Below are 25,524 nucleotides of genomic sequence, written 5' to 3'. Positions count from 1 at the left end.
TGAGCAACAAGGAAGGCTCCTCTGCTCCTCCCTGCAACACCTGGCATAGGGGTAGGGTGGGGTGAAGAGCCCCTAAAGATGCTCCCCCCCAGCCTGGAAGGCTGAACAGGGACCCCAGTGCAGCACCTCCCAGGCCTGGGTGAGGGGGGGTGAGGAGCCTGGGAAGGAGTAAACGTGAACCTAGGGGGCTGAAGGAGGGACTGAACCGAGGGGGAGACTGGGGGACAGAATTGATTTGGAGGTTGAGGAGCAGAATTAATTTCTGGGTAGGGGATGGGCAATGTGGCAGCGAGGGGTTTTGTTTGTTTGTTGTTTTTTTGGCAAATCCATAATTTTGGGGGTCTGACTCACGATTCTTGATCTCTTGAGGCTGGCAATACTGCAATGGGACTACACACATGCTTATAGTTAGGCATTTAAGCATTTTGCTGATGTAGGGCGTATAATAGCAAGTCAAAATATCAATACTTTTTTATAGCCACAGGATGGGAAATAGAGCATTAAAGTGTGCTCTCTCTCTCTCTCTTTTTAATTCAGAAACTGCTTGAAGAATACAATCCACTATTCCATTTTTCTCTTGCAGAGGATTGCCTAAGTCTAGCATTGCCTCATTTCAGGACATATTGTGCACATAGTTTACTGAAGATATTTCACTGCAGCTCTTTTTCTAATATTCAAGTGTCTGATTTAATGATTAAAATAAACGCTGAATCAGGACACACAATTTTACCTTCTGTTTTTCATGGATTGTAACCTCCTGAAGGGATCCCACCAAGCCAGCTGCTCCATCAGAGGACCATAACTCAGAGGCTGGCTGCAGCTGCCGAAGTTGAAGGTTCAGGGCATTAGGGTGGTGCTTGCAGTGGTCACGGCCAAAAGGAACAAACTCCTGCAAATCCCCTGCTGCTATCATCGTTACCCTCTCTTCATAGTTGTTCGACATGGGTTCCAAATATCAACATTATTTCTGAAGCAAAAACAGAACACCGGGCTGTCTCAATGGTTATTTATAATCTGTAAAGCATGCAACTTACCTTTATTACATATTGCAATCAAACTTTTCTATATACTAAAACTTCATTTTCATTAAAAACAAATAAATAAAAATAATGGTTCAAAGTCTTTTATTGCAGGTAGTGTGTAATTCTAATAGGTAATGTTTTCAGTTATTTCTATTTTAACTTGCATCTTCTTTGTAATGCCAAAACTCAGTCTACTAATATTAAGGGGTGAGGACAAGAGAAGGAAAACAATTAAGATTATTTCAGCTGATTTTAATTCTAGTGCTAGCTACCTTTCTGGTCTACACTAGGAAATTAGGCCGGTAGAACTACGTCACTCAGGATGTGACAAATCCACACCCCTGAGGAACAGTTAACCGACCTACCCCCTGGTGTAGCCAGTGCTAGGTCAACAGGAGAAAGCTACCACCTCTTGGGAAGGTGGAGTAGCTACACCGAGGGGTAGGCATAGGTAGTGTCTTCACTAAAGTGCTGCTGCATTTTAAGTGAAGACAAGCCCTAAGTATTAAGACCCCTATCACTGCGGTATCGGAAGGCTTCTGCAAATTCCTACCCAATGAACTTATGTTTTGCTAAGTGTAGGTATTTTAAAAGGTGTCAGGTAGGTAAAGTTAGAGGAGAGAAACCATTCTAACATAGAAACATTCATTGACCTAATTTTTTTTTGAGCTTCAGTAATGACTGTCACAGTAATGACTCAAGAATTAAAGCTAGAAGGTAATTTCCATTATAAGAGAGGATTTTTGGCGCCTACCTTTTTTTCCAAAGATCTTTTTTCATTATATTTCTCACACCAGCACTAGTTATGAGGCTTTGGAGAATGTAGTGCTTTTCAGATATTGTGACAACACTCTTTGGCCCACGCACACGCAAGTCAAAGTGACTTGTTATAATAATTTCAAACTTGACTTAGATGACTAATTCTCACTGAGAACTAGCACATAGGAACAAGGCTTACCTACAGGATGGGGGACTCTATCCCGGGGAGCAGTGACTCTGAAAAAGATTTAGGTGTTGTGGAGGGTAATCAGCTGAACATACGCTCTCTATATGATGCTATGGCCCAAAGTCCTAATGTAATAGTTGGATGCATGAACAGGGGAATCTCATGTAGGAGCAGAGAGGTTATTACACCTCTTAATTTGGAACAGGTGTGACCACTACTGGAATACTGTATCCCAGTGGTTCTCAACCCGCGGCCAATCAGCACAGTGCGCAGCCCATGAGATATCTTAAGGACCATACAGGTAGTATATATATCGTGTGGATGCGGCCCACATAACACAGAGAGAGCTGCATATACAGCCCACAAAAGTAAATATGTTGAGAATCACTGCTGTATCCCATTCTGGTGGCCACAGTTCAAGGAGGGTGTAGATAAATTGGACAGGGTTCAGAGAACAACCACAAGAATGATTAAAGGATTAGTAAACATGCCTTATAGTGATTAGACTCAAAGAGCTCTATCTAATTAACTTAAAGCGACTGTTAAGAGGCAACTTGATTACCTCTATAAGTATCTACATGGAGAACAAATGTCTAACAATGGGCTCTTCAGTCCAGCACAAAAAGTAATAACATGATCCAATGGCTGGAAGTTGAAGCTAGACAAATTCAAACTGGAAATAAGGCACAAATTCTTAACTATGACTAATTAACCATTGGAACAGTTTACCAATAGACTGTAGTGGATTCTCCATCAATGACCATTTTAAAGTCAAGATTGGATGTTGACAGAATCTGCTTTCCAAATCCCGCATTGATGTGCATTAATTACCCTCCTTTAATCCTATATTAATCGAGTCCCGTATCAGCTGCTCCGTTACCTTGCCCAGGACCGATGTAAAGCTGACAGGACTATAATTACGTGGCTCAATCTGTTTACATTTTTTAAAAACTGGCACAGCATTAGGTCTCTTTCAGAGCTCTGGAAATTCCCTAGTGCTCCAAAACTTATTGAAAAATCAACATTAATGGTTCAGCGAGTTCCTCGGCCATCTCTTTTTAAATTATTGGATGCAACTTATCTGGACCTGCAGATTTCAAAATGCCTAATTTTAGTAGCTTCTGTGTAACATCATCCTAAGATACTAGTGGAATAAAAACAGTGAAAAATAGAATCTGTTTTTTCCCCTCACTTCTGCCTTTTTCACGTTATTTTTCATTCAATAATAAACCAATACCATTGTCAGAATTCTGCTTGTTGCTAATGTATTTTAAAAACCCTTTTTTATTGTCCTTAACACGGCTGGCCGTAGAGTTCTCCTTGTATCCCTTTACTTCCCTTATCAATTGTCAATTCCTGACTTCTGATGTGTCTGTGTCTATAGGGGGAAGCAGGCAGTGAAGGGGATGTACTGTGCGGGACTGATGGGGGAGATGCACTGAAGGGGATGTACTGTGCGGGACTGATGGGGAAGATGCACTGGAGGAGATGTACTGTGCGGGACTGATGGGGGAGATGCACTGGAAGGGATGTACTGTGCGGGACTGATGGGGAAGATGCACTGGAGGAGATGTACTGTGCGGGACTGATGGGGGAGATGCACTGGAAGGGATGTACTGTGCGGGACTGATGGGGAAGATGCACTGGAGGAGATGTACTGTGCGGGACTGATGGGGGAGATGCACTGGAAGGGATGTACTGTGCGGGACTGATGGGGGAGATGCACTGAAGGGGATGTACTGTGCGGGACTGATGGGGAAGATGCACTGGAGGAGATGTACTGTGCGGGACTGATGGGGGAGATGCACTGGAGGAGATGTACTGTGCGGGACTGATGGGGAAGATGCACTGGAGGAGATGTACTGTGCGGGACTGATGGGGGAGATGCACTGGAAGGGATGTACTGTGCGGGACTGATGGGGGAGATGCACTGGAGGAGATGTACTGTGCGGGACTGATGGGGAAGATGCACTGGAGGAGATGTACTGTGCGGGACTGATGGGGGAGATGCACTGGAGGGGATGTACTGTGCGGGACTGATGGGGGAGATGCACTGGAGGGGATGTACTGTGCGGGACTGATGGGGGAGATGCACTGGAGGGGATGTACTCTGTGTGGGGGTGGGAGATGGATGCTGTACAGGGGGTTGGAGAGATGTACTCTCTATGGGGGGGCAGATGCACTGGAGGGGTGTAGTATCTGTGTGGGGGTGGGGAGGGATGTACTCTCTATGTGAGGGAGATGGGGAGACGCACACGCCGGGCACGGGCTCTCTCGGGGCGGGGGGGGGGCACGAACCTGCGTGACACGGGAAAGGGCGGTCGGTCGGCGGCGAGTCCGGCTCCTGTGGCTCTTCCCCGGGTGTCTCCGGCAGCGCGACTCCCAGCAACTCCTCACACGGGCGCGGCCATTTTGGAACTCCCATCACCCCCCGCGGCGCTCGAACGGACTGCCTGTTTCACGGCGCGGGGCGGGGGTAGAACTGAGCTCGCGCTGTTACCATGGCAGCGGGGATGCTACTGTCACCATGGCAGCAAGGAAGGGGCCGGAGGGGGGCCGGGGGGTAGAATCCTTTGGTGTCACCATGGCAGCGGGAATTCTGCTGTCACCATGGCAGCAGGGACCTGGCAGAGGGTTAGAATTCTGGTGGGGTCACCATGGGAGCGGGGATTCTGCTGTCACCATGGCAGCAGGGACCTGCCAGAAGGTTAGAATTCTGGTTGGGTCACCATGGGAGCAAGGATTCTGCTGTCACCATGGCAGCAGGGACCTGGTAGGCGCCAGGGGTTAGAATCCTGGTAGCGTCACCATGGGAGCGAGGATTCTGCTGTCACCATGGCAGCAGGGACCTGGTAGAAGCCAAGGGTTAGAATTCTGGTGTGTCACCATGGCCATGGGAGCGGGGATTCTGCTGTCACCATGGCAGCAGGGACCTGGTAGAAGCCAGGGGTTAGAATTCTGGTGTGACACCATGGCCATGGGAGCGGGGATTCTGCTGTCACCATGGCAGCAGGGACCTGGTAGGCGCCAGGGGTTAGAATCCTGGTAGTGTCACCATGGGAGCGAGGATTCTGCTGTCACCATGGCAGCAGGGACCTGGTAGAAGCCAGGGGTTAGAATTCTGGTGTGACACCATGGCCATGGGAGCGGGGATTCTGCTGTCACCATGGCAGCAGGGACCTGGTAGGCGCCAGGGGTTAGAATCCTGGTAGTGTCACCATGGGAGCGAGGATTCTGCTGTCACCATGGCAGCAGGGACCTGGTAGAAGCCAGGGGTTAGAATTCTGGTGTGTCACCATGGCCATGGGAGCGGGGATTCTGCTGTCACCATGGCAGCAGGGACCTGGTAGAAGCCAGGGGTTAGAATTCTGGTGTGTCACCATGGCCATGGGAGCGGGGATTCTGCTGTCACCATGGCAGCAGGGACCTGGTAGAAGCCAGGGGTTAGAATTCTGGTGTGTCACCATGGCCATGGGAGCGGGGATTCTGCTGTCACCATGGCAGCAGGGACCTGGTAGATGCCAGGGGTTAGAATTCTGGTGGGGTCACCATGGCAGCAGAGAGCTGGCGGGGGCTGGAGCTTGCCTGCCCCTGATGGGGTATAGGGCTAGGAGAAGTGACGCATGCTGTAAAGGATGGGAGACCTGGATGGGAGGTGGGGATCTCCAGGACACAAAGGAACCTGAGCCTGCACCTCCATCAGCAGCTATGCGGGGATTATGTGGGAGTTGCTGAAGCAGTATCTGGAGATGTCCCAAAGCAGAAGGAACACCACCAACAACAACAACCCCACTGGCCATATCTACTTTACTGCAGATCAGGCTTCTGGAGCAGAGAAAATTTGGCACAGTGCCCCACAGTCATGCCCCCAGACTGTCTTGGCAGGATTCTCACAGATGGGGCTTGCACTCCTTTAGTAAGATTTCCCTAGCTTTCACTTGGTCTTTAAACCAGTGTTTCCCCAGTTTTTGAAAGCTGATTCCCCATCCTCAGAAAAATGAAATCTATCACACACATGCTCTAACCCACCAGGTGTTGTGAAAGGGTTACCCAAAACGATCAGACACTCACAGTAAGTGTCCAGACACTTACTCTCTTTCTTACTGTGTTTTGATGGGCAGTGAAATAATTCATTATGCTGACATTTAGAGTATCCTCACTTCATTACAATGTACAGGGCAGTTCACACCGAGAGCTGTCCTCTCAGGCTCTCTCCAAATTCGCATCCGTTACACTTGGGTCACATTTTCCAGGTTTTTTCTGGAGCCATAATAGCTAGCGCCAGTGCTGCCAACTCTCCATTTTATTGGGAGTCTCGTCATGTTTTGTGGTTTTCTTAAAGCCCCAGCCCCTGGAGTTCTGTGATTACAGAGAGACTCATCTGTCATTTGAAAATAAATACAGAAGTTTCTTGCCCTCATGGTTGACAGCAGGAGGCAAATAAAAGGAATCCAAAGTTTTGTTGTTGTTGTTGTTTTTAAATCTCATGATTTTTTTAACCCTTGCGGTCAGTAATACTGAGACACTCGCTTCTTTTTTAATTGAAAGCAGGAGGCTCTGAAGAACCACAGAGAAGCTTTTTCCCCTCACGTGCATTAGCACTTCTCAAAGAGGAGCCAAATTACTGCCACAAGGGCAGCAGCAGCAGGTCGGGATAAGAGTTATGCCCCACTGGTCGCTGTGTGCCACCCAGGACTGTGTCTGCTGCCCGTGGATCCTCCAAATCAACTCCTTCCTGACTGCTATCAGCTAAAGGAGCTCCCCATAGGAGCTATCCCTCGCTCAATGTCTCACCTGCTTTGAGTATCCTTCTCCATTTGTTTCCTTCCCTACCTTCTACAGAGCTCCTGTTCTTACGGTTTAGTTGCTGTTCTCTGCCTTTCCATTGCCACTGCCCTGGGAGCACTGCTGAGGTGCTGTTGTCTGAACTCCGGAGGCCTCCGATGAATGTGGTCCTGTGGCCAGGGTTTTATTCCTTTTGCTTTGGCATTTCTGCATCCCTTTGTTTCAGTTCATTGCCGCAAGGCACCAGCTCTCTCTGCACTTCATTCATCTTTGAAGCTTCTTGCTTTGAGCTTTGTTTTTTAAGCAGATAAAAATGGTCAGACCATATCATAACAGGGGGCTGTCTAGTGCAGTGTCTGGTCTTTGATGGGACCAGAGGTTGTTTCAGAGCTCTCCTTTAGATAAATACATTTTCATTTCCCCCAAGGTTTCATATAGTGAAGATTTCTCCTCTGTTTCCTATAGTCTCAATTCCCGTCTGCTAAGTTAGTGTCCCCAGTCTCAGTTCCTCTCTAATGTTCAAATCACTGAAAGTCTCTTGAGTCACGATCCCTCACCCACAGGCATATTGAACTACTCCTCTGTCATGCCTTTTAGGATTTCATTCAACAAGACAAGTTGTTTTCATCAAGTGACTGATCCACAGAGTCATGTTTGTGCATTCTGAACTGTTCGTTTGCTTCACCGTGTAATAGTGCCCTACATGACGACAATCATACAATGTGTCGCCAATAAGTTCATATGCCAAGAAATATCCACTACAAGGAGTGTCTCAAATGCTGTTCCCTAGCGGCAGAAGTGGAGGCAGAGCATCTGAAGAGAAAATTTATAAGAAATCCTGGTTAAACAAAAATCCTTCTCTAGGTTTTCCAGTTTGTTTGCCTAGTTCTCTTTCAACCAAGCCAGCAACGTTTTCATCCATATTCCTGCCAGGCAGCTTTATAATTAAACTCAAATAAGCAATAGCCAACCCAAAATACAATATAAACAAGGCCGTTCTTACGTATCCTGTACTTTCCACACAATAAACTCAAGCCTTTCCTTGTCATGAGTGTAACCTGATCCCTTTGTAAGGTGCTGAGCCCAGCTGGACTCAGCTACACATGTTTACTATACCTCAAAGAGGCACTGCCAGTTGGGGCTCTGAAATGTCTGCTGGGATTTCAAAGAGAGAGACAAGGTGGGTGACGTAATAGCTTTATTTGGACCAACTTCTGCTAACAAGAGAGACAAGCTTCCGAGCTTACACAGAGCTCTTCACATGGCTACAACACTGCATACAACAATGGGATTTGAAAGGACATAGTTAACTTACAAAATCATACTTCTTTCTACATTTTTTTTACCTCTCATTGTTAAAACTGACCCCTAAATTACTATAGCTAGAGAAATGGATTTTCTTTGCTTTTCCCATTGGTTTACTTTTGGCATTTGACAGCACTTTGTGTATAGTCAGTTTCGTTGTCTCCCCTGTGCAGTCAGCTAAGCCCCAGAACTGCAAACAGCACTACTGAACTCTTATGTCTACACTGCAACGTAAGCCCATGGTTTGAACGAACTCCCCTTCCATCTACACACAAAGCGCATGGACCCAGTGTTCCAGGACCCACAAGGGTGGAGGGTCTAAGCCTGAGTCAGGCCAGGAATCTGATTCCAGCCCTATTGCTTTGCAGTGTGGACGCAGCCTCACTGGACTCTGCTCTGGGTGTCTGCCAACATATCCCATAATCCCACGGGCTGACTTTCTTTGTCCTCTGGACAGTCAAGTGTGGTGGACAGTCTAGTTTTCCCACACTGCCCCATGAACAAAGGGCTAAAGCAGACATATTTTGTGGGGGCGCTAGGAACTCTGGGAGATGGGTGGTTGGCCCCGGACCTGTATAATGCAGTGCAGATGCAGAAGCCCCAGGTTGGGACCCAGGGTTCAACAATTCCTAACCTGGGGTTACAAATGAGTGTACACGCTCAAGTCCTAGGTTAACAAACCCAAGGTCTGCTAACTAGAGTCCTACTAACCCTGGGCTTACATTGCAGTGTAGACAGACCCTATGGGACTAAGTCACCTGAGTGTTGGGATCCACTAGGCATAGCTACCAGGTAACTCGGGAGAGTGGAAAGCCAAAGTGTCGATGAAACTCTTTTGCTCTGGGCCTATCTGTGAACCACAGTGACTCCATCTTGGGAACTCTCACCTACTTCTATGCTAACTGCTTACATGCTCTGAAGTAGGCTGAAGCAGAAGTGTATTGGTCAGCGTTTTTGGCAGATGGCTGTAGTTTCACTCATATTAGCAAAAATAATAGAGATAAGGAGGGAACAGAGAGAAATAGTTAGTTTGTAGCCGCTTTCCCATATATCCCCAAGGTATTTAGTGCGAAGGGTCAAGGGATGTACCTTGTTCTCCCTTCAACATGATAAATGTATCCGCAACAGATGTCTCTTGTATCCCCCGTCCCCAAAATAATATATGTATTCTGTGTAACCTATTATCTATCGGTCAGCATAATGACGTAAAAAGGATGAGAACTGAATTGTTTGTTACTGGTTATAAAAAGGGCCTATGTTGCCCATGTAAGGTGTGTCTCTTCTGGCATGAGCCGAGGAGCACCCTCTCAGCTGACTGACAAATAAAGGACCTGGTACCCGTCTTCTTGTCTCTCCGTGCCTCCTTGGTGTAATTAGGTAAGCTCCGGGGGGAAACGGGCCCTATTTGGCTAACATGAGTATATTTCCACACTACTACAACAAGCTTTGTGAGGGGAGGCCCAGTGGCAGCACAGAGCTCCGTTAATTGAGCATGGCTCCATGCATGTGCAGAAGTCCACTCACGGGAAGCTCAGGGCTGGATCAGGGCCACAGTCAGGTTCTCCCAATTGTGTGGGTCTTTCACCCTGCAATGCAGGACGGAAAAACATTTTCCAAACAGGAAAGTGTGCTTGCAAATTGGCACGGGAATTCAGAGGCAGGTCTAGGACCAAAACTACCCTTACCACTTTTTTTTTTTTTTTTTTTTTTAAATCTGACTAGACTTGAAGCCCTTCAAACCCCCACACCACTATCTGGCTTCGTGGGACTTTTCCCCACTCCCACCTCCTCGGAGTACCACTGGGGCAAGATATCACAGGGCTTCAGGAGGCTTCCCAAACAATGTGCCCACCCATCAGACTCCTCTGCTGGGCAGGGAAGAAAGGTAGTGTTTTCAAAACATCCGTAGAGGAAGCACAACACATGCCAAGAGTCTCAGGTGCTGTAAATTAGCAAAATTCCATTGACGTCTGAGCTACATCGAGTTCCACAGTTGAGAATGCAGCCCACTACCTGGGACTAGAGATGGCTAGTCTCTTGTTTTTGGTGGGGGGTTGTATTGCTTACTGAAAGTTCGTCTGACTGTGCACAGAGGTCTCCTGTGACCTTTCTGAAGAATAAGGCTCGGAATAGTGACAACCCGATTGCATCTCCAACTCCCAGCACTAGATGTCAGGCAGCTAACATCAGCCACTATTCTGATGAAACTAGTCATTGTTCCAGCGAGCTCTTTGAGAACGATACAATGACATGCAATTGTATTTAACTAAATGTCACAAACACCTACGTGTAGCACCATCCCTTCCCCAAATATAGGCTTTTTCCTCTGTCTCCCCCAAACTAGCAACCCTTAAAATCCATCGTCTCAGCACCTGTGCAAAGGGAGGAGGGAAACTGACCTGGAACTAACCACACTGCATTACGTTTTGGTTACGCAGGAAAGCATTGTCTGCGATGTTCTTACTGCACCCCTTGCAGTGATTCTTGTGAGCACTATGCCAACTGCGCTATGAAACACATGTGCGTTTCAGCAGTCAGACAAAGCCCAAGGGTTGCTTCTAAACCAATTTTTAACGTCTGCACTTCCAGACCTGTGCGTGCGCACACCTGCATCTAACTGGAAGTCCACATTTAATGATGCAGTGATACTTTTCCCATCCATGCTCAGTACGTCATTTACAAATGTTACTGTCTTCAGGGGGTCTGTCACAGGGCGTAAAGCGAGCAAGATTGGGGCCTGTGACCCTGACCTGGCAAACACTCACACACGAGAGCAGGGTAAAAGTTTCAAAAGTATCCAAGTCACTTAGGAGCCTAAGTCCCATTTTCAGCAATGATGTAGGGCCAGATTAGTAAAATATTTAGGTGCCTAAAGATCAGATAAGTGTATGAGAGGGAGCCTGGAGCACAGGGCCTGGTGCAGGATCTGAGGCCTGAACCAGAGACTGAGAACCAAAGTCAGTCCATGGCTAAAAGCAGATGTTTATAAGTTCACTGTCCGACACGTGACCTTGGCAAAGGTATTGCTAGCGTGGCTAAAACACAGGCACTTCTAAGCAGCAGCAGACACTGGGTATATGTGAGAACTCCAGAAGATTAGCCCAGGGACATCCTGAGCTAACACTAGATAAGAGGATGTTTTGCCCAGGACACCTCGAGCATAATACAAAGGGAGGTAACAAGCAGGTGTCCTGAAACACGTGTGGAAGTTGTTTGTCTCGGTCTATAAATATTGGGGTGCCTCATCATAACCCTTTGTGTGCCCGAGGGGACAGCAGAAATTTCCATTGCTGGCTGAGCCTCTCCTTGCCACTGGACACTGATGTGTTACTCGGCCTGTAACTCCTAACATCGCTAGGACTGTCTTGAGGGCAATAAACCTGGCCAAGTGCCTTTGTCACCGAACCGTGCCGGTGGTCGTTCTTTATGCATAACATCGAGGTCTGTTGAATTAGCAAGCTGCATTCTATGCTTGTGTTAACAACATTGGCGTCTCAGGGACACAAGCGCGGAGCAGCTGGAAAAACTCAAAGCAGCCCCTGGACTGCGTTACCACGGCAGCGACATTCCAGCCTTCAGCACTTAACAATAATAAGCACCTAATGGGATTTCCAAAACGCCTGGGCACCTAGCTCTGATGGATTTCAATGGGAATGTGGTGCCTAGGCGCTTTTGAAAATCTCACAAGGTGCCTATCTGCACCCTAAGGCTGCTCAATACCTTTTAAAATCTGACCCTGAGGATCCTGAGTCCTGTTGAACTTGGCACAAAAAGTGGGAGTGTGCGAATAAAATTTGTAGATGGCGCAAAAGTGGGAGACAGTCTCTTTGTCCAGTCAGCCCCAGTTCCCACCTCACAATTCCCCATCTGATCTTTCGCTGCTTCTCCTCCCATGGCCTCCTGTCACTGCACACCCATGTTCCCCATCCCCTCTGCCCCCCAGTCCCTGTCTTCCTCCCCATGCTCCTTGTCCACTCTCAATGCCCCTCCCCAACTCTTTGTCCCAATCTTCCTTCCTAGCCAGTCCTAGTCCCCCTACACCTGACCCTTCATCCAGTCTCAGTCTCTCCCCCCAAAACACTGGCTCCGAATCCTCCCCATTTGCCTGTATGGCTCCCAGTCACCTTGCCAAATCAGTCCCAACTTCTTCTGCCCCCTGACTCGCAGTCCCTTTGTCCAACCGGTCCCAGTCTTCCCCCACCATCCAGGTTCCACAACCCAACCTACTCCCCACCCCTCAACCCCGCTCTACCACAGGTCTTGATCTTTCCTTCTCTGCAGTCAGGTCAGATGGCTTCCTCCTCCACTTTGCTTGAGTCCCGTGGTGGGGAGTGGTCATTGAGAGTACAGGAGAAAGAGTCTCCCTGCTGTCAGTTCCACGTATGCCCCACCCTGTCCTGGAGCAGCCTAGAACTGCAAACGCAGGTAAAGTCCTGCATGGCGCATGCTCAGCGTTGATGGAATTAAGCTGTGAAGCTCTAGTAAGTCTCTCCCGAGTATGTGCAAACTGATTTTTTTCCTTGGAGGCTTATAACCTGGCCAAATTTGGTCAGATTTTCCGAGGACAGCAAAACAAGCATCCCTGATACAAAGGATAGCCCTTTGCAACATGTCCAGCCCCTGCTCCAAAGCTTGGGGGCACCAGAATCTTTTAACATGGGTAACAATGCATTTTTCCCTGAATTCCCTCCTGGAAACATCTAACCCATTTTGCCTGGAATTTATGGGTTGTTATATTTTAATCACCCTGAAGCAGACACTCAGAATGGACAAATTGAGCCCAGGCAGTTAATGTTTGGCAAACTTCTAAGCAATTGAAATAGGGCCCTACAATGGGAAGCGTCAGGCATCCTTCACTGTAGGGGACGGGATCAGCCCCATCTATAATGAGCGTGACTTTCGTCTGTAGATTGCCAAGTTCACGTATGCACCTCATGCATAAATAATGCTGAGACGAGAAAATCATGACAGCAGCGCAAAAGATGAGGATAAAATCAGCCTGTGCGTGAGCATATTTATGTGTAACGTTACATATGGGCGGTTGTTTGGGATGTGGGAGAGAGGCCATAATTTGACATCTCTGCCTCCTTCGGCTGGTGAAGGGAGAGATCTTTTCATGTTTCCCGTGGCAATGGCCGGTGCTGGTTAGCACAGATATTCCAGACATGCACAGGAAATGCCCAAGACAGCAACAGTGACTATGGGAGCTGCAAGACTGAAAAGTGCACCTGGGCCCCTCGGATTCACGGTATAGACAGTAAAGGTCACAGTGGCGGATTCTGCTCTCCATTTACATCCAGGTAAATCCGGAGCGACTCCAGTGCAGTCAGTGACAAATTTCAGAGGGCCACAGTTACACCAGTGTGGTTGAGATTCAAATTCAATCTATCGTGAATAAATGACCCAAATTCGCCAACTTAAAACCAATAGTTATGGAGGCCACCTTTAGGCGCCCAGTGAACTTTCTTCCCTTTGGCAGAAATTGGCCCTGCCTCTCTCCTCACACAAATCAGAACTCATAAAACAGCAGCAGCAGCAGCAGCAGGAAATGAAGTGAGCAGAAGCTGCCCTCCCGCAGTAAACCTAACTGAAGACCACAGGCTCTGACTGTAGCTTCCAATAGCAGCCCTAAGATGACTGGAGCGGGCGGGGCTCTCTGTCTTGGTTATTCAGTGGCTTGAGATACAGTGGGAGAAACACCCCCAAAATCTCCAGGAAGCTGGAATCCTGCAGGGGTGCAGGAAGGGAAGCTGGTCCGTGGAGCAGATGAAAGATTATCAGCTTTCTTGCAACAGCTGTGTTACATTTTTCTCGTTTTCTTTACTCTGGGCTGTGGGGGGACACGTGCCCTTTCTTAGCTGTTGATTATTTCAAGATGCTAGAGGTTGAATTGGACTACAAGCGAGAGAGACTGAAATTGGATCTCTGCCACTAATGAATCAGAAGCTACACTGAACAAGCAGTTCCCAAAATCAAAGACGTCTGGCATTGATTTGTTCACTTTTTTATTGAACTTTTGAATTTTCTCTTGGTTATTTTTAAACTTTCCACTTGGAAAACAGTTCAGACTTGATTACATGTAGTTCTTGCCTTGGTAGTGGATTAGGTAATTTACTGTTCTTACAGGCACCTTAATAAATGGTCACTTATACAAGACAATAGGACTGGCTTTTTAGGGCTTGTCTACACTTACCCAGAGTTCGAGGTGTGGCGATTGATGCATTGGCGGTCAATTTAGTGGGTCTTCACTAGACCCGCTAAATCGACTGCAGATCGCTCTCCTGTCAACTCCTGTACTCCACCGGATCGAGAAGCGCAAGGGGAGTCGACGGGAGAGCGTCTCCTGTTGACATCATGTAGTGTGGACCTCGCGCTAAGTAGCTCTAAGCTACATCGACTTGAGTTACACTATTCACGTAACTCAAATTGCGTAGCTTAGATCGACTTTTCCCTGTAGTATAGACCAGTGGTTCTCAAACTAGGGCCGCCGCTTGTTCCGGGCCGGGCTGGTTTGTTTACCTGCCGGGTCCGCAGGTTCGGCCGATCGCGGCTCCCACTGGCCCCGATTCGCCGCTCCAGGCCAATGGGGCTGCAGTAAGCGGCGGCCAGCAAGTCCCTCGGCCTGCGCTGCTTCCCGCAGCCCCCATTGGCCTGGAGCGGCGAACCGTGGCCAGTGGGAGCCACAATCGGCGAAACCTGTGGACGCGGCAGGTACACAAACCAGCCCGGCCCGCCAGGGGCTTTCTCGAAACAAGCGGCGACCCTAGTTTGAGAACCACTGGTGTAGACAAGGCTTTACTGTGTGACTCTTACCTGCATAGCTCAAAAGTGCCCTGATCCTTGATTGCTTCTATATAATTAATGACCTCTCTTTCAGTGACTTGATTCTTCTTCAAAATATTGGTAAACCACTGGGAAACTATGAATCCAACAGTTTTGAAGGAGCTGGCTGAGGAGCTCGCTGGACCATTAATGTTGATTTTCAGTAAGTTTCTGAACAACAGAGAAGTTCCAAATGACTGGAAGAAAGCTAATGTTGTGCCAATATTTGAAAAGGGTAAACGGATGACACAGGTCATTATAGGCCTATCAGTCTGACATTGATTACAGGCAAGATAATGGAATGGCTCATATGGGACTGAATTAATAAAAAAATAAATGACGGTAATATATTTAATGCCAATTGCGTGGGTCTAAGGAAAATAGGTCCTGTCAAACTAACTTGGTATTTTTTTTTATGAGATTACAAGTTTAGTGAAGGGAATACTGTTGATGTAATGAATTTCCAGAAGGCATTTGACTTGGTACAGCATGACATTTTTATAAAGAACTAGGACGATATAAAATTACCATGGCACACATTAAAAAGATTAAAAACTGGCTAACTGATAGGTCTCACAATGTAATTGTAAATAGGGAATCATCACTGAGCAGGTATGTTTCTAGAGGGATCCCACAGGAATGAGTTCTTGGCCCTACGCTATTTAACATTTATATTAACATAAAATCATCCCTGATAACAGTGTGCAGATGACACAAACATTGGAGGAGTGGGTAAATAATGAAGAAGACAGGTCACTGACACCGATCGCTTGGCAAACGGGATGCAAGCAAACAATATGTTTTAATATGGCTAAATGTAAATGTGCCACACTTACAGGATGGGGGACTCTCTCCTGGAAAGCAGGGACTCTGAAAAAGATTTAGGTGCTGTGGAGGGTAATCAGCTGAGCATAAGTTCCCCATGAAATGCCACGGTCAAAGGAGCTAATGCGATGGTTGGATGCATGGACAGGGGAATCTCAAGTAGGAGCAGAGAGGTTATTACGCCTCTTAATTTGGAACTGGTACAACCGCTACTGGAATTCTGTATCCAGTTCTGGTGGCCACAGTTCAAGGACACACATTGCTAGGATGGCTTGTCAGGTTTACACCGCTGGCAACCAGGAATGGGATAGGGCAGCAGCGCACATTGGAGCTGGAGGGCATGGCTGGGCACAGACATATTTATTATCAGCTTTCCCCACAAGGAAGGGAGCGTTATCTGCCCCTCACTCAATGGGCACAGCCGAGAGCTGGGAATAAAGTCTATTCCCTAGAGCCACGGTCTTTACCATCCCCGAAGTGTTGCTGGGGCTGGATGGTGCCATAGTCCCAGGAGGGCTCTGCCCTCGCCCACATTCATGGCTGTCCCAGCTTCTGGGCACCAGGTGCCCCCGAGCTGCCCTGTAGGTATCGCTTCCACCTGGCAGCGGCTGGGCACCAGGAAACCCAGAAGCCCCCGCACATCCCAGCCCCGCGCCCGGAGCCCCTGCCCTGCACAGCTCCACGCCCCGCACCCGGAGCCCCTGCCCTGCACAGCCCTGCGCCCCAAACCCCTGCCCCGCACAGCCCCGCGCCCGGAGCCCCCGCCCCGCACAGCCCCGCGCCCGGCGCTGCCTGCGGAGGGCGCTCGGCCGCAGCCGCGGAGCCGGACCTGGAGGCGGAGCCGCCCCGCCCCGCCCCGCACTGGCGCGGACTCGGCGGAGCGGCCGGCGCCTCGGGACTGTCGGCGGCGGGGCGGGGGGCTCCCGGCGGCGCGGGGCTGCCATGGGCCGGGACCTGCTGCTGCTGCTGCTGCTCGCGGCGCTGGGTGAGTTCCCGGGGCGGGGGGCTGTGTGAGTGTGTGTGTCTGGGAACGGGGGGGCAGTGTGAGTGTGGGACAGAGTGAGTGAGTGAGTGGGGGGGGGCAGTGTGAGAGTGTTTGTGTTGGGGAACGTGTGTGTGGGGGGGCAGTGTGAGTGTGGGACAGAGTGAGTGTGTGGGGGGCAGTGTGAGTGGGACAGAGTGAGTGTGTGGGGGGCAGTGAGTGAGTGTGGGACAGAGTGAGTGTGTGTGTCTGGGAACGTGTAGGGGGGTCAGTGTGTGTGTGTGGAACAATGTGAGTGTGTTGTGCAGAGGGGCTCTGTGTGTGCGCAGGGGGACTGCATGTGTGCGTTTGTATGGGGGCAGTATGTGGGGGGTGCAGTGTGGGTGTGGGTGCGCTGGGGGGCTGCGTGTGTGTGTATGTGCACGTGGGGCTCCCCAGCCTGTGGGGAGGGCGTAGTGTGGGTGTGCGCAGTGGGGTACAGTGTGGGTGTGGGGGGAGGCGCAGTGTGTGTGGGGGGGTGCAGTGGGTGTGGGCGCGCAGGGGGGCTGCATGTGTGTGTATGTGCACGTGGGGCTCCCCAGCCTGTGGGGAGACACAGTATGTGTGGGGGGGTGCAGTGGGTGTGGGCGCAGGGGGGCTGTGTGTGTGTGTATGTGCACGTGGGGCTCCCCAGCCTGTGGGGAGGGCGCAGTGTGGGTGTGCGCGGGGGGGGGGGGGCGCAGTGTGGGTGTGGGCATGGGGGGAGGCGCAGTGTGTGTGTGGGGTGCAGTGGGTGTGGGCGCACAGGGGGGCTGCGTGTATGTATGTGCACGTGGGGCTCCCCAGCCTGTGGGGAGGGCGCAGCGTGTGGCCAGCAGGTGGTGGGGCACAGTGTGTGGGTCCCTGGGCAGCGGAGCCTGACCACCGCCCAGTGTGTCTCCGGGGCAGAGAGCCCCCTGCGAGCCCAGGCCTGCTGTTTGCAGTGTGCGGCCCATGGGGCTGTCTGATCAGTGGGATGGGTGAGGGACACTCTCGCCCCTTAGAACAGAGTTGTCCAAGGCTCCTGGCTGTGGGGGGGGGACGTTCTCCCCCAGCCCTGCTAAAGTCCTTACAGCCCCCGCCACCAGCCCAGCCGGACACCTGCCTTCCGTGCTCTGGGATGAGTTAGACCACACTGCTGTGATGAACTGCCATGTGCAGGTTTCAAATGGGCTAGTGTCTATGTTCTGGCCCCCTATCGGACGTGCCAGCCTCGCTGGCCATTTCAGCAGAGGGCATGCCCCAATGGGCCAGGGTCCCTGAACTACCCACCCATCCCTGGAGCACTCAGGCGCAGTAGCTGGGTGAGAACAGTGGGGGCGTTGCACTGTTCTGCAGATAGGGGACTTCTCTGGGCCTGCGGGCACGAATGCGCTGAACTATCCCTCTCGAACGCTAAGGGCTTGATCTAAGGGCTCACATGAGGGTGACCGCAGTCTCTCCCTCAAGTTCTGTTGTAAACTGCTGGGAATTCTGTTCCCGCATGTGGGTCAGGAGCTAGTCCTAGGTAGATGGGTCACCACTGGTTGTAACCCGTTGAAGATTCACGGTGAATACAGTGGGGTAAAGGTGCGGTACCTTAAGCCTGCGGAGAATTTGGGGAAACGTTCCTAGATTTACAACAGTGATCCGGGAATGGCTTGGCACTCAGGAGTGAGAATGTCACCGAAGAGACTGGATTCTTTCTGGTATCTCTGTTCTGCTACCTGAGATACATTTCCCCCGAAGCGATTTAGAAAACTGTCTTTTGGGATGGAGAGACTGAAGCTGTTGATGAGATGTAAGCTTTCTTGATGGACCCCTTTGATTCTCAGTGTGAGGAACGGAGACGTGCAAGGGGAAAGACTCATTTGTAAACACACGGCTTTTGGCACTTAATGAGGAATATAGAGTTAGTGAAGTCATGAATTCTTATTGAATTCAAATGGCTCCTTACTAGAACTGGAGTAGAGCAGAATCGTTTCAATTGTGGGGTGGCTTTCCCCATTTACTTTTAAACCTTTAGTGAAATTTCTTGCATGTGTTTATTGACAAATATTCTTCTTTATGGCTTTATTCCCCAGTCTGGTAACCAGAAAAGAAACTGTCAAGCCCTCTGAGAGCATGGAGAGCTGTTTTGATATCTTTGGGGGCGTTTCGGTAATACCTGCTTTTTTATGGCTAGTTAGCTAGTCAGTCCGTTACGCTGTACACCACTGCGTCATTGTCTCTTGAAATGTATGAATAACAACACAACTAAAGGTCTAAGGATAAAATGTAGCTGGTTGGGTTGTGTCAGGAAGTTTAAGTTTCAGATCTCCTTAGCAAGCAGAAAAGAAGTTTTTCTTTGAGAAATCTGTTACTGAGCTGTTCAGGCATTTTTCCTCGGGTCACCTGGTCACTGGTTTTTAGTACCGTGTAAGTAAACAGCGAGTGGCATAGGGAAGGTTCAGCAGCGGTCACATGCTCTTTGTTTGTGTTATGGTTAAGATTATGGTGCAGGCTTAAAAAGCTTAGTTATTTTTGCAGCGTAAGACGGTTGTTTTGCATCTTAAACCGGGAGAGCATTTCTATTTACTCTGTAAGAACAGACGAGACTGGGAACCAATTTTGTGACTTTGCAAATTTCTGTCTAAAAGTATCATTTTTCATGAGTAAAAATAGCAATCCGCTTAGCAAAGAAATGTATCCAGCCTCAAACTTGGGTCCTGTTTGCTGGCTCTCTGTAACGTCCCCTCGAATTCTGCTCAGCTAGTCACAATGGGGAAATTAATGACATGGTGTTAAAATCTTTGAGGTGTTTGATATTCAGGAGTACTAACCAGCTAAAAACTGGACTCAGTTAAGGCATATTGAATGTTCTTGTTGGGTAAACAGATCACAGCTTTCTACTCATTCTTTGATTTACTTTATAATTATACCCGGTGAATATTTTTTTTGAAAGCGACAGGTTAATCAAGATGGATCAAATTCACTGTTGGTATGACTGAAATATTGGTATAGAGGGGTGTAGACAGAACAGACAGGATTAAAAGGGAGGAGGTGTTACATCATTTGTTCTGAGATCCAGAAGGAGGCCAGATCCAGACCAGTTGAGAGTCTCTGGGTAAAGGTAAAAGGGGTGAAAAAACAGGGGTGACATTGCGGTCAGGGTCTAGGATAGCCCACCAAATCAGGAAGAGAAGGTGGATGAGGCATTTCTAGAACAATAACAGAAATATCCAAAACACAAGACCTGGTAGGAATGGGGGACTTTAAAACCCCCGACATCTGCTGGGAAAGTAATATGGCAAAACACAACATTTCCAGGAAGTCCTTTGAACGTATTGGGGACAACTTTTTGTTTCAGAAGGTGGAGGAAGTAACTAGGAGAACAGCCACTTTAGACTTGATTCTGACCAAGAGGGAGGAGTTGGCATCGAATCTGAAGGCGGGTGAAAGGGATCACAGAATCATGAAGTCTATTATTTCAAGGAAAGGAAGGCGTGAGAGCAGCAGAATAAGGACAATAGACTTCAAAAAAGCAGAGTTTAATAAACTCAGAGAACAGGGAGCTAAGGTCCCCTGGGAAGAAAAACTAAGGGGAAAAGGAGTTCAGAAGAGGCACAACTGCAAATTATCCTAGCACAAAGGAAAGATAGAAAGACTAATCAGAAGCCAATGTGGCAGCATCAGGAGCTCCTTAATGACCTGAAAGTTAAAAAGGAATCCTACAAAAAGTGGATACATGGGCGAATTGCAAAGGAGGAGTACAAAAGAACAGCATACGCACATAGGGACAAAATCAGAAAGACTAAGGCACCAAGCAAGGGACATACAAGGCAATGAGAAGAGGTTCTTTAAATACATTAGGAACAAGAGAAAGACAAAGGGAAGCATGGGTGCTCTACTTAGCAGGGAAGGAGAGCTAATAACTGATGCCATCAAGAAGACTGAGGTGTTTGATGCCTATTTTGCTTCAGTTTTCACTGAACAGGTTAATGATGACCAGATACTCAACACAATTAGTATTAAAAACAAGGGGGAAGCCAAAGTTAGATGTATTCAAGTTGGTGGAGTCTGATGAAGGGTACTTGCAGATTCAGCTGGAGGAATCTCTGAACCTTTAGCAATTATCTTCAAGAATTCCTGGAGGATATCTGGAGTCTCAGAGGACTGGAGAAGGGCAAAACGTAGTACTTTTATTTAACAAGGGGAACCAAGAGAACCCCAGGGAATTATAAACCAGTCAGCCTAATGTTGATCCTTGGAAAGATACTGGAACAAATTATTAAACAATCAATGTGTAAGCGCCTAGAGGATAATAGGGTTATAAGGAATAGCCAGCATGGATTTGTCAAGAACAAATCATGCTAAACCAACCTATTTTCCTTCTTTGACAGAGTTACTGGCGTAACAGATGGGGGCAAGCAGTAGACATGATTAGTTTTAATAAGTCTTTTGACACAATCCCATGTGACACTCTGATAGGCAAACTAGGGAAATGTGGTCTAGATGAATTTACTGTAAGGTGGGTGCACAACTGGCTGAAAGAATGTACTCAAAGAGTAGTTATCAGTGGTTCACTGTCAGACTGGGAGGGTGTATCTAGTGGGGGCCAGCAGGGCGTCAGTTCTGGGTCCAGTACTTTTCAATTAATTTTCATTAATGACTTGGATAATGAAGTAGAGGGTATGCTATAACATTTGCAGATGACACCAAGCTGGAGAGGTTGCAAGCACTTTGGAGGACAGGCTTAGAGTTCAAAACAGCTGTGACAGATTGGAGAATTGGTCTGAAATCAACAAGATGAAATTCAATAAAGACAAGTTCAAAGTACTTCACTTAGGATGAAAAAAATCAAATGCGCAGCTACAAAACGGGATAGCTGGCTAGGCAGTGGTACTGCTGAAAAGGGTCTGGGGGTTATAGTGGATCACAAATTGAATACGAGTCAACAATGTGATGTGAAAAAGGCTAATATCATTGGGTGTATTAACAGGAGTATCGTTTGTAAGACATGAGAGGTAATTGTCTCGCTCGATACTGTGTCCAAATCTGGGCATCACACTTTAGGAAAGTGTGGACAAATTGGAGAGAGTCCAGAGGAGAAGCAACAAAAAGGTTCAAAGCTTTTTAAAAAACCTGACTCACTGAAGATAGGGCAAGAAGCAATGGGTTTAATCTGTAGCAAGGGAGATTAGGAGGACAAACGTTCTAACTACAAGTGTAGATAAGTTCTGGAATAGGCTGCCAGGGGAGGCCGTGGAATCCCCGTCATTGGAGGTGTTTAAGAACAGGTTGGACAAACACCTGTCAGGATGCTCTCGGGGTTTACTTGGTCCTGTCTCAGAGCAGGGGGCTACCTGATGACTTCTTGGGGTCTCTTCTGGCCCTGCATTTCCATGACTTGATGGTAAGCAGCCATAACTGTATTGCCATCAACACGGCAGATTCATCCAGCCAGTAGTGTATTTTGCCTGTCAAATCCAATAGAAGTTTTTAAAAATAATCTAGTAAAATGATTTGTGTGGGGAATATTCTCCAGATCTAGTCTCTTAAAATACACAACTTTGTTTCTGAGAAATTATTTTAAAATGCTACTTTTAGTTTGATGCCAGATTGGCCTCGGGAGTGCCATCAATCTCGGGAAAACTCAAATGAATAGCACCAAAGGTGAAGTACCATGTAAGGATGGAGGGAAATGAAACCTTTGTGGGAGGTTGCTATGAGGGTTGCTTGGGAAAATGTTTGCAAATCTAGTCTACTTATCTTCTTAGACTGACCTCACACTTGGTAAAGCAACCCCCATCCTTTCATGTATTTATACCTGCTCCTGTATTTTTCACTCCATGCATCCGATGAAGTGGGCTGTAGCCGATGAAAGCTTATGCCCAAATAAACTTGTTAGTCTCTAAGGTGCCACAAGTACTCCTTGGTTTTATTGGTGGAATATGGGGCTGGGAAAGATTAAACCAACTGGGTGGTCTGATTTAAATCAAGGTGATTCAAAGCAATGATTTAAATCACCAATTTTAAGCAACTTTTCCATTTTTATGTGTAATTTTCTAAAGAGAGGAGCATTCTCATGGGTTGACATAACCATTAAAAAATGCTGATTTACAACTCAGTAGAGCCTTTACATTAGATTTGGTACATTGTTTTGCTACCTACGAGGGTGCACTATAATTATATACATTGGTTAAGCAATTATATAGCTTAATATCTTCAGATTCTTATTAACTGTATATTTTAGTGTGTTAGAAAACAGTGAATAATTGCTTATTTACTAGATAATTAACTTTTTTGCTCATGATTTGTGTCAAACTGCATTAGGATGGTAACTGGAATTACACACAACAGCAAATACAATTTATTTTTATTAAACAAAACGACCTTAAATGTTTTGGATACATAAACTTCTCTTATCAAAACATGATTTGCATTTACAACTAAATGATTTCTTAAAGGAACAGAGGGATTCACTGTAGTCAGTGAATTAAGCTGAACAAATTTTCAAATACGTCTAAGTGAAAGTGACTGGTACTTAAATTCCTACTTGCGTAAGTCTCTTAAAAATGAGACAGTCTCTTAAAGTTACTTACATTGACCCACTGAGCTATTTTTATAAAGCCTGACCTCAGAAGTTCCATGTTCTCCCCCAGTTCTTTCTTTAAAGGCTGCTTTTCCATAGAACTTAGAGTTTTGGATAGAGGCTCGTGGATTTGCATATTTATTTTTTCTGTAAACGTTTAAGAGATTATAATAAATTTAGGCGTTAACATATTTTGTATTAAATTTAGAGTGTATGTTAAACAGGTTTATTTTTAAAAAGAAAAACTTAGTATAACAAATAAAATTTTAAAAATTCTATTTTTTTTTTTTTAAATTTAAATGTTTTTTTTAAATCCACCCTGAAATGTAATCGGCATTTACAGGCAATTCTCCGTCCTAATCTTCAGTTATTTTCCTATAAAAGGAGCTCAATTAAGGCAGCTTTAAGTAGCAGTCGCTTGTGATCGACCAGCCAGGCGTTTAGGGTGTGTCTACACTGCAGTTAGACACCTCCAGGGGCACGGGCTAAGAGGCTGTTTAATTGCCCTGTAGCTGTCAGGACTCAAGCTCTGGGACCCTCCCTCCTCACGGGGTCCTAGAGCCCGAGCTCCAGCCCGAGCCTGAACATCTGCACTGCAATTAAACAGCCCCCTAGCCGAGTCAGCTGGCCCGGGCCAGCCAGGGGTGTCTAACTGGGGTGTAGACATACCCTGAGGTTACAAAATAGGGATCGGAATGTGCAGGCAGCATGGTCTGTTGGTGAAGGCACGTGGTGAAGGTCTCACACAACTTCAGTTCCAGGTTAAGCAAAGTGTGTGTGTGTTTGGTCTGGGAGTTCACATATTTCTGCGAGTGGGGGATTGGTGTTCCCACCCTGCACTGAACACTCTGGTGACACTGGACCATGTCAGCTCCCCTGAGCCTGGCTAGGGGTTTAGCTTCTGAAACGCTTAACAAAATCCAGCAAATACAGTCACAACAAATACCAACAAAACGCATTTCCGCCTGTGCTTGGCTATTCCTGGGGTCTCTCCTGGGAACATGACTGTGTCCCAGACCCTAGATCCCTCCCACCGACTGCACTGTATATCCAGTCTGGGATTTACAAGCTGAACTCGCCACAACAAGTCAACAGGAATGAATTTGTAGCCCCGGTAGGTTTCTAACCCCTGCTGAGGGGTAGCGCAGCAGAAGAACCCTGCCACAATTGCCTTCCAACCACAGCTCTCTCAACCCTTTGTGATCACTAACCACTTGTGTGAAGTATGATCTATAAAATGGGGATAAGGGCACAGAGGCTAAAGGACTTACAGACTCCAGGCCTCAACTCCCGGCTTTAGCCGCAAGTCCGTCCTTCAGTGTTGTGGTTCTCTCCGCGGCTCTGCCAGAGAACTGCCGCGTGACCCTGCAGAAGTCATGGAGTTTATGATGCTGCAAGTCCTTGGGCAGCTCACAGCAGCAAGTGCAAGGCTGTCACCAAGGGTGAGCGTAGGCTATGCAGGGACCAATGTTCATGTCAGCCCAAGGGATCTGTAATCAGGTGGCATTCCCACCCTGTTCCTAGCACAGCGTGCGCTTGCTCTCGTTGGATTTGGTCTAAACCTCTCGACTTCCTGGGGTTTGCCTTTGTGAACTTAGCAACTGCAAAACGTTCACCTCAGCCCAAGTGTTTTCCTGAGCTTCGCTCTCTTCCTAGGGGTGTTCACTGAAATCGCCCTGTACTGAATTCTTTCTGCTTGGGAAAACTCAGGTCCCTGTATGCTCCCAAACTGGAGCTCCGAGAGCCACCTGAGCTGACCGGGTAGCTCAGCAGCAGAAATCGATTTCTCCCACCTGGCGTCAGAGAGTCACCTTGTGTCCTTGAGCCTGCCATCCGGTCAGGGCTAGAGCTGGGTGAAGAAATGGGTTTTTTTTCCTCCCATTTTGTTCAGAAAAAATCTTCAGTTCCATTCCGAACACTTTTGGAATTTGGCAGTCAATCGGAAAAGCCTGTTTTGGGTCCTTGGGAACATTTCATTCCAGTCCTCTTCAGAAAGGGGTGTGTGGCTCTGCGTGTTAGCCCGCTGAGCAGGGCAGTGCCGAGACCCGGGTCTGACTGCTCCATTCAGAGGAGGGATTTGAATCACATCCCCTCTCATCCAGGTGGGTGCCTCTGTCACCCAGTGAGTATTTGTGTATCTATACAAAATGTAACCGCTTCAGCTGGAGGGATCAACCCATCCCAGAACAACCTAGAACAGGGATCAGCAACCTTTGGCATGCAGCTCTCCAGGGTAAGCGCCCTGGCGGGCCGGGCCGGTTTGTTT

At 47.8% G+C, this 25,524-nt stretch overlaps 2 protein-coding genes across 5 annotated transcripts in view; one reads left to right on the top strand and one right to left on the bottom strand.

Moving 5' to 3' along the window:
• The window catches only part of ANAPC1 (anaphase promoting complex subunit 1), a 75,539-nt gene extending 71,123 nt beyond the window's left edge, over positions 1-4,416 (bottom strand). For 2 of the 3 annotated variants that reach the window (XM_065589897.1, XM_065589898.1), the window contains exons 1-2: positions 4,267-4,406; positions 731-967 (exon numbers count right to left, since the gene is read on the bottom strand). In XM_065589897.1, coding sequence (XP_065445969.1) covers positions 731-943 — 213 coding nt within the window. In that variant the 5' untranslated portion in view covers positions 944-967; positions 4,267-4,406. Of the gene's footprint in view, positions 1-730; positions 968-4,266 lie in introns of all 3 variants that reach the window. The other variant, XM_065589896.1, reaches the window with a different exon arrangement.
• Positions 4,417-16,530: 12,114 nt separating this feature from the next.
• MERTK (MER proto-oncogene, tyrosine kinase) overlaps positions 16,531-25,524 on the top strand; it is a 59,969-nt gene continuing 50,975 nt past the window's right edge. Inside the window, exon 1 of one of the 2 annotated variants that reach the window (XM_008167043.4) lies at positions 16,531-16,690. In XM_008167043.4, the coding sequence (XP_008165265.2) occupies positions 16,648-16,690 (43 nt within the window). In that variant the 5' untranslated portion in view covers positions 16,531-16,647. The remainder of the gene's footprint in view (positions 16,691-25,524) is intronic. The other variant, XM_008167044.4, reaches the window with a different exon arrangement.

The sequence above is a fragment of the Chrysemys picta genome, chromosome 3 (genome assembly GCF_011386835.1).
Source record: "Chrysemys picta bellii isolate R12L10 chromosome 3, ASM1138683v2, whole genome shotgun sequence".
Taxonomy (NCBI): Eukaryota; Metazoa; Chordata; order Testudines; family Emydidae; genus Chrysemys; species Chrysemys picta.
Note: the sequence above shows the minus strand (reverse complement) of the source record. Positions and strands in the feature narration are given on the sequence as shown.